Raw genomic sequence first — 9,486 nt, 5'->3', positions numbered from 1 at the left:
ATTTTAAAAAAATTTAATTTTTTATTACGTTTAATTAAATTTTTCTATTTTTATTTTGAATCAAATAAACTGTTCTAATTAATGGTTGGCTCGATGTTGTTTGTCATATTAACATGTTATATTGATTTGTTATAATATATGATAATATATTTTCCAAAAGAAATGATGATATGATTTTGTGATAATTTTCATCATTCACGTTAATGTCACGTGAATATAAAATGATAAGTAATATTTTAATTAATGACAACTAATTGATCGTTAAAATATAAAAATTAATTTAAATAATTTTTTGAACATAGACTTGATTAAATTAAGGTAAAATACTCCCATACTCTTAAGTTTTAATTGAAATTTCAAATGGATTTGAAATGAACACTCTATCAAAAAAATATAAACACTGTTAACAAAAATTATAAAAAAATTAAAATATCTTTTTTATTAATTTAAAAAATTAATTATTATATTTTTTAAAATTAAAAAAAAAAAAAGAGAGCACTAATGGTGCTTCCCAACTCCTCAAGAAAAAAAGCATCGAATTAGTGCTCCCTTCTCTCGGGGAGTTGGGGAGCATCGATCATCTTGGAGAGTTAAGAATTTTTTTATTTTTTTTAAAAAATAAAAATATTAATAAATATAATAATAATTTTTAAAAATATTATCACGTTATTAAATTGACAGAATCACTGACTAACTACTCAACCTATGTGTTCAACAAAAAAAAAATTAAAAAGTAAAATGTCTATTTAAAAATTTATAAGCCTGTTTGAAATTTTAATTAAAATTTTAAGATATGAATATTTTATCATTAAATTTATATTATTAGCGTACAAATTATTTAATAGCTTTTTGCAACAAACAAGAACGTATTGAAGTGCACAACATGGGCATAATTTAAGATTTCTATCCCTAGAATTAATTAAAAATACATAATTTTGAAAACTTAAAAAGGAAGAACCTCCGCAAGTAGGGCGTCACGTGTCATAGCCCCGGCTCATTTCGCTCAAAAAATGATTATCGAAAAACAGAATCATATTATTTAGTCCCTCAAAAACAGATAACAAAACAGTAACAGTCTCTCCAACAGATCCATTTCTCTCTCTCTCTCTCTCTCTCTCTCTCTCTCAAAAACTGTACGGACTCTCTGACTCTCAAACTGGCAAGTTAGTTTCATTTCCTTCTCCTTACATCCCAAACCCTAATCAATTCATATTTTCTTCTTCTTCTTTGTTTATTATGATATTCCAATTCGATCTTCCTATACTCGCTTTGCTCAATTTCGATTCCTGTTATTCATTTATTTATTATTATCTTTTTGTGCTTGTTTGTTCCTTTTTTGTCTTGTTATTACTATTTGATCATCCGTTTGGTTCCCGGGAAAACCAAAGAAATTGAAAAGAAATGAATGTTGATTGAGAGAAACCACTCAAAAAGACTTAAAATCACGGCAACACGTTGTTCCCTCTAGGATTCACTTTCTCGATGATCAAAACGTAGAAATTAGATCATTCTAGTTGCCTTGATCTCGGTTTCTTAATTTGGACATGTTTTTGGAAGGATTTTGTTTACTGATACATGTTTTGTAAAAGCAAAAAAAGAAAAAATTTATATGGTATGTTGAATTTTGATTTGATCTCTATTAATAGTTGTTACTTATATTGGCTATTGTTTTGACATGTGGTTTTGTATTAATCTATCGGAATGTATTGCCATTTGTTCATTGATGGAATCAGGTTCGTGTGTAAATGGTATAAGAATTAAGTGTGCAATCTGTGCTTGTATTTCTTATGGCATTTATTTGTATATAGACAAATGCATGCCTGACAAGATCATTATATATGTTTGTATACGTGTTTTGTGTGTGTGTGGTGAGCATTTGTGCTTATTTGTGTTTTCATGTGTGAATAGATTCTGGAAAAAACAATTGATTTTTGTGTACAAGTATATGCATGTGCATGTCTCTCTGTCTACGTATGAAAGTAAAGATTTAGGAAAGAATATGTGATTGATAGTTCTGTTGTGGTTTACTCAGGCAATGGGTGTATACCTCAGCACCCCGAAAACTGAAAAGTTCTCAGATGATGGTGAAAATGACAGGCTTCGATTTGGATTGTCCTCCATGCAAGGATGGCGTGCAACGATGGAGGATGCTGTAAGTGCTTCCTGTAATCTCATTGCTTGACTTAATTTACTACGTCTTTGCATGTGCTTCCGGTAGAAATTGTTAACTGAAGTCACGGGACTTACCTAGGTATTAAAGATCATGTAGCATTTAAGCTGAGTGCTAAGATTGCGCAATTAGAAGGTATTGGAATCTTTTAGGGTTAGAAATATGCCTTGGTTATTTTTGTCAAAGTATCAAATCGAAGTATAAGGATAGCCATGGTGTATTTGCTATTTTTTTCAGTTGATTAGAATGGCGTGACAATGAACTGACGTGTATTTTCTTATTCAAAGATATTTCGCAGCTCTGTTCTTAATAAATGTGATTAAAATAAAGGAAGACTGATGTTATTGTTGTAAAATAGTGTTACTAGAGATCTTTCAAAAACGCTTCTGCTGTTGACATTAGACAGGGTGTTAAGACTAGTCAAAATACTTGGGCATGTCTTTTCGTAAAACAGGAGTCAAACATGGTTGCTAAGGAATCAATTCACATAATCTTACAAGCTAAAGATAGATGCCTTCATTTTAAAATGACTGAAGACTCTTTACATATTATGGTCATAAAACTTGGAAGTTAATATAGTCTGATTTCTATACCAGGAGGGAGAAAGTAAGTTCTTTGTTTTTCCCTTTTTTTTTTTTTTTGGTTGGGTTGGGATTTAACACATTGAAGTGTGTCCATTTAGACTCTAGATTTGTTCTTTGGAATGAAATTCTCACCAAAACCTAACCTTTTAAGGCAAAGCAGAAATGACTCTCTCAATAGATTACTTTTGCTTTTTGTATGTGCAACGGTGCATGCACACCCGTCCTTTTGGAAGTTAATGCCTGATGCATGTCTAGAATGTGTTGGTGGCCTGTTATGTCTAAGAAGCTTGAGGGATATAACTCCTCTTTAAAAGCATGTATTCAATGTCAATTGGTGATTGTTTTCGTTTTTCTCTAACAGACCATTTATCTACCTCATGATAACAAATTTACCTTAAATGATGCCATGAATTTACTTTTGTGGTTTTTGCAGCATGCAGCTTATCCAGATCTGGATCGCTCGACGTCCTTTTTTGGTGTTTATGATGGTCATGGAGGTAAGCATTTGAGCTCTTTAATTTTCTTCGTTCATTTAATTTTTTTCTTTAAAAAGCATTTGAAGTTCAGCTTTCATTCAAGTTTTCTTTTCTTTTGCTGCATTCTGTTTGCATTTTACTGAACATAATTATAGTTATTCCTTTTCCAAGTTTTAAATGACATTAGCATGTGTGTTTGGTCATGGCACTGATGAAGCCACTAGAGTAGAATTATGCCTTTTACTATTGAGGTCTATCTGTGATATTACTGTAGACAGATCTGTTGACATCTTAGTGTGTTTAATATACATCATTGGAGGAATTCTGTTTTGCTGTTTGTGTGTGTTTTCCTTTTTTTCTTGGGCAAAAGTTTTATATTATTCTCTGTTTAATGTGTGAACAAAACATGCGGCCTTACTTGATCAGAAACATTTTAGTACTCTTAAAGTCTTAAACAATGAAGTTGAGCTGCTTACAATAGGGTTGTTACTTTTTCTCTGGTTCATTTTTTAAAATTGGATTTTATGATTTTTAAAGCCTTTGCATGATTGATTTAGCTGTTTAGCTGATTAAATTCTTTGTGCTAACTCTTTTAAGTATTTTCTATGCGGGTCCATCTATCTGCAGGTAAAGCAGTGGCTAAGTTTTGCGCCAAGTATCTCCATCAACAGGTGCTCAAGCATGAGGCATATTTAGCTGGAGATATAGGGACTTCAGTACAGAAATCTTTTCTCAGGTTCTTTTACTTTATTTTTTTGCATTATTATTTTTTTGGTTGGCAATACTTGGCAGATGTGTCATAGCTCTAGATGTTCTAAGTTTCCTGGGGATCTGCATATGGATTGTGTGCTTGGAGCTCATGATCAGTGCCACTCAAATTTTGTTAATGACTATAAATGATCATGCTAAGTGTTTCCGCCTTTTATCCAATGAATTCCTTCTGTCACTGATGCCATTGTTTTTCCATATTGCTATAATGGTACTGGTTTTTCCATTCCAGCATACGCTATTGCCACTGCTTTTTTGACTCGTGGTTGTCTAGCCGTTTCTGCTTCTTTTTCCCCATGAATTTGCTGGAGCTCTAGCTTTTAAATTTAAGAGTATGATGAAATTCATTTTACTAGATAAAATATGATATAAATGAAGGTGCTTGTTTGTTCTGCTATACATGCTTCCAACTTCTGTTTTATTGCATCATTCAGAATGGATGAGATGATGCGTGGACAAAGGGGATGGAGAGAATTAGCAATCCTGGGAGATAAAATGGACAAGGTTTCGGGCCTCATTGAAGGGCTCATATGGTCTCCTAGGGGTGGTGAAGCTAATAACCATTTTGATGATTGGCGTTCTGAGGAGGTATTTTTATGATACACAACTGTTTTTTTTTAAATTGTATGAAGCACTTTCATTTTGTATTTGCCTTTCTGATCACTAAAAGCATTTTGATTAAAAATGTTTTAATGAGATCTAAGTTACAAGGCTTTATTTGTTTCTGTGGTAGCTGTGAATGCTCATTCCAAGGAGTAAAATAATTTCTTCAGTCCATTTTCTGTGCTATCAATAGGAGTAATTATAAATTCTACTTTTTGGTATTAGATTATTTGTATCCTTGCATAATAAATCTGATTACAAATAAATTTTTCTGTTTGCTTATTTGGCAAATTGGAGAAAATTTATGAGAATACTGATAAAGAAAGGCCATTTATAGAGATATGTTTAGTACCTTTTTGTTTATTGGTGTAAATTAACAAACTTACTAAGATGTATTTAATTTTAACAATCTTTTGAGAAATAGATTTTAGATGCACCAACTCTGTGAAGCATGCTAATTTTGATTGAGGTAAGATACAGTCAGGAGTCGAACATAATTAGTAAGTTTGCTATATCACTTTTGGGGCTATATCAGGAGACAGTTTTAACTAAGGCAAAGAATAGTTATCTGAATCATTTTGAGTTGTTCTGTTAGGCTTTGAAAAGTCTTAACAGCAGAAGATGGATAAAATGAATGAGAAGGAAGGCTTTTGCTTGAGGATTATGATGTGATTAAAAGGAGTATGAACTAGATTGGAAAGCAATAAATGGAGCATGTAGACACTTCTCTTCAGAAGGGGTCAAATTTGTACCCTTTTTCCCATTGACTCTCCAAAAGAAAACTGAAAAATATGTTGGAAATTGGCCATTTGTCCATGGTACAGTTTTGAGTTTGTGTATTGAAGACTTTTAATCTACCTGCATCAGATATTTGTTTTTCTTGAGCATATGCAGCTGGTTGCCTAGGGATTAGCAGTTCTTGCAGTTACTTTTCTTGCATGCATCTTGTGAATACTATTAGGTGTAAGTGATTGTTCATTTAATTTGGTTAGAATTAAGAGAGCTTTACTGTTGTACCTTTTCCTTGTTTTGCCCTCTATCTTGGATATGAAAGATAGAATGTATCAGAAAAGACATCAGCAACCTTCACTTAATGACTTTATTTTGGTAAAGGATAAGTTTGAATAGTTGGTACTCTATAGATCGGTAGATAGCAAACAAGCATTATTAAACCATATGTTAGCTTGACTTTTAACTAATAGTGGAGGAAAGAGGGTTCTCTGATGCAGCTTAATTGAAGAATCATATTTGCTCCAAATTTTCGTAGGATTTTTTAATTTTTTGAATGTAATACTATCTATAAGAAGCTATTGTTTGATTAGTCAAATATGTCTATTTAACCTGTGAAATCCTAATATCAATTTCTTGTGTTGGTTGCAAGTAGGGCCCTCACTCTGATTTTCATGGACCTACTTCTGGAAGCACAGCCTGTGTTGCAATCATTCGAAACAACCAACTTGTTGTTGCTAATGCTGGTGATTCTCGTTGTGTAATATCCAGAAAGAGCCAGGTACAATTTTCTTTCCTTCTGCAGAACCTTGAAAACATGATTTCAAAATTATGCTGATGGAATGAAGGCCTTTCAAAATTGTGAACTGAAGGAAAGTCTGCTGTAAGTGAGTGATTTTGTCGTTGGAAAGTCTGCTGTAAGTGAGTGATTTTGTCGTAAGTTAATTCTAGCACTTTTAAGTAGCTGTTGTTCAGGCTATTTTCTTCTCATTAATATTGGAGTAAGGTGTAATCTACATGGCCTTGCCCTTTTAAATGTGTGAGTATTTTGAGTCAGATTTGACTTGGAAATGGTTCTAGAAGATGTTCTTACCTTTCTTCCATTTGATTGCTTGTAGGAGAGAGGAAAGCAGTGTTAATGTAACATAATTCCTGTTACATCAATTTTCAATTTGCTTGAAGTATGCTAGTCTCTAGAGTAACTGCTTAACTAGGTCCCCAAAGCATTTATCCAATGCTCCATGTTCAGAGATGTTTTTTAAGTTTCCTTTACCTCTCTCCTTTGGATATGCAATAGGATCGTCTCTTTTTGTGCAGGCGTATAATTTGTCTAAAGATCACAAGCCTGACCTTGAGGTGGAGAAAGATAGGATTCTGAAAGCTGGTGGTTTTATTCAAGTGGGACGTGTCAACGGAAGTTTAAACTTGGCCAGGGCTATTGGTACTTCTAGATCCCAGTTTAATTATTTCTCCATTGAGAGGAGATTTTGGTGTTTGGAAGGGGGAAGTGGATCTAACCAGTTGCTTATTGGTCTAAAATTGTCTTTCGGTTGCAGGAGATGCGGAGTTCAAACAGAACAAAACTCTGCCAGCAGAAAAACAAGTTGTAACAGCTAATCCAGACATTAACACTGTAAGTGAATTGCTGTTTGCTTTAGTATTAGTTTAATTTTTTAACTCATTCTCTAAATTTTGATATTGGCCAATTGATTTGATAAAGAAATTAACTTTTAAATATTCTTTTATTAGAATTGAAAGAATATCTATCAATATTCTGTAGTCGTAGTATGTCACATGCATATAGAAACCTTTGTTGCCATTCAAGATATATCACTGGCAATTAATGTTCTTATTTATTCCTTTCTTTAAACTCTGCTTTGTCCTCTTTGAAATAGGTTGAGCTTTGCGATGATGATGAGTTTCTTGTTTTAGCTTGCGATGGGATTTGGTAAGTTACTTTATAAAAAAGTTTTTGTTACAAGAAATAGCATCTCTTCTACCCTGCATTCTGAAATCAACCATAGATGCTACCAGAATATTATTTGGGCAATATTGAGAACGCTCAATGTAATATGCAGTAGGTGCATGCAGGAATGCTGCCTGGCTACTTGCCAATCTTTCTGAAAGATTTGATGTCAAGCAATCTGTCATAGTATGACTTTAAACTGTATTGGTGGACGAGGGGGGACTTATGTAGCCAATCCCAATTTGATGGAATGAAGCATATTTATATATATGGATGATGGAACTAAGCATATTTGCCTATGTATGCATGCACGTGTGTATGTAGGCATTTGATATGTGTGTATATGGAAAGGGCTAAAATAAAGAGAATGTGTGTATCTTGTATAGATTTCCTTGGGAGCTTCTACGAGGGGTATTGTGAGGATAGATAGTTAGGAATAAGATACAAAAATTTGGGATGGAGATGTAAAGAATGCTGCTTAATACTTGAGAATGGGAAGAGGTGGGCTATTTATGCCAGGGAGTGAATAGAATGTCTAGAGGCAACATAGAGCATGTATCAGTAACCTTGTTAACACTTGGGTAAAATATAAAATAAGCCCTTACTTAATTCATTTTCTCATCTAGGCCCCCCATTCTCTTATTGCAATCAATTGAGCCCTTAAATATGGCATTAATGAAAACGAAAAGGAAAGAAAAAAGGAAAAAATAAATGTTTTTATTTATTTGAAACGTATATTAACGCCACGTGGTCAAATATATTCCATGTCATCAATGCCATGTAGCAATCTTATCTTAGTTGGCAAAGAGGGTTAATGGTGTCATTGACTAACATACTCCTTTTGGTTCCTCCATTTCTCACTCTGCATCATCTGCTTATTGGTCACATCATCTTGATTGTGGATAGACACATGAGTTATCTTCAGAAGAATACTGATATATAAAACTTAAATTTTTTATCGGAAGGACTTATGTAGAGGAGTGGAATGATGCTTTTCGGTTGGTAAGTGAGGTTATTATATACACATTGATGTAATTAGAAGTTTGTGAGAAAGTATGGATTGTTAGACTTGTAACGAGTGCCAGCTTTGAATTTAAAATTTGATACCAAGTCTTTCCAATTCCTCCAAATAAGTTGTGGCCACCCTTCTACACTTTTAGGAAAACATCTTGAGTTTGTGCAGTATTGGCAAGAAATTTAGATTTCGCACTCTTCTGCCTGGTGTCTATCTTCTCTCTATCCGTTATTATATTAGAAAACGTACTCCTCTCTGCACCATGCACAACGGTGGTAGATGGCGATAATGTGATAGAATGTTCCTCATCCAAATAGTCATCTGAATCATTTAGTAAATACTGGTGGCTTAGACGATATTATTTATTTTATTTTTGTTATTATTAATAATTTGATAGTATTTTCCTGTTTTGTTCACTAGGGATTGTATGTCAAGTCAACAACTAGTGGATTTTGTAGGAGAGCAGTTAAAAAATGTAAGTCCTCCAGAGCCCTCTGGGAACATTATAAGCTGTCAATACACTGGTTAAGTATCGTTAGATGTGCAATGAGCTAACAGCGATCTCTTTCTCTGTGCAGGAATCTAAACTGTCAGCGATCTGTGAGAGAGTATTTGACAGGTGTTTGGCTCCAACAGCCGGTGGTGAGGGATGTGATAACATGACGATGATCCTTGTTCAGTTCAAAAAACCTGCTGGTTCTGGTACTTCTTCAGAGCAGCAGCCACCAACATTGACCGATCAAACGCCCGCGCCCGAGACAGATAAAAGCACATTAGAGTCTGGATCTTAAGAAGCATTAGCTGCTTTCGTTGATCAAATTACCACCCATTTTCTTGAAAGCTGTAAGCAAAAGAATTGTGGTGCACTCTAAATTTTCACATGTAGCAAGTGATTTCTGGTGATGCTATTGTATATGTTGGAAGGTTTTTAATTGAATAGCTCAGCTATTAAGAGTTTCTGTACATGTTTTAGTTTTTGTGCTTAATTTGAAATTTGCGTGGTTTTCCAATGATTGAACATATCATTTTAGGTTTAAGCTCGCCAATGTATTCGTGTGAGGTCAAAATTGACCAATTGTTGGATGTCACATGACATCCACGTGAAATTTTCACAAAATGTTTAATATTGTATTTAAATACATGACACACACACGATGCAATAATTATATTATACT

General features: G+C 33.6%; 1 protein-coding gene across 2 annotated transcripts; it reads left to right on the top strand.

The window, feature by feature from the left end:
* Window positions 1,058–9,297, top strand: LOC18595461 (probable protein phosphatase 2C 21). Of its 2 annotated transcripts, none has more exons than XM_018123429.1 (11): window positions 1,058–1,159; window positions 2,033–2,152; window positions 3,188–3,251; window positions 3,858–3,966; window positions 4,433–4,586; window positions 5,986–6,111; window positions 6,648–6,771; window positions 6,887–6,963; window positions 7,226–7,278; window positions 8,732–8,786; window positions 8,890–9,297. In XM_018123429.1, exons 2-11 carry the CDS (start codon window positions 2,036–2,038, stop codon window positions 9,100–9,102), a joined length of 1,092 nt encoding a protein of 363 aa, XP_017978918.1. In that variant the 5' UTR covers window positions 1,058–1,159; window positions 2,033–2,035; the 3' UTR covers window positions 9,103–9,297. The 2 variants fall into 2 exon arrangements, with proteins under 2 accessions (XP_017978918.1, XP_007023472.1); XM_007023410.2 differs by having other exon boundaries at window positions 1,058–1,163.

This window comes from Theobroma cacao, chromosome 6, assembly GCF_000208745.1.
Source record: "Theobroma cacao cultivar B97-61/B2 chromosome 6, Criollo_cocoa_genome_V2, whole genome shotgun sequence".
Classification (NCBI taxonomy): Eukaryota; Viridiplantae; Streptophyta; class Magnoliopsida; order Malvales; family Malvaceae; genus Theobroma; species Theobroma cacao.
The sequence above is the reverse complement of the archived record's forward strand: the minus strand, read 5'-3'. Positions and strand labels throughout refer to the sequence as shown.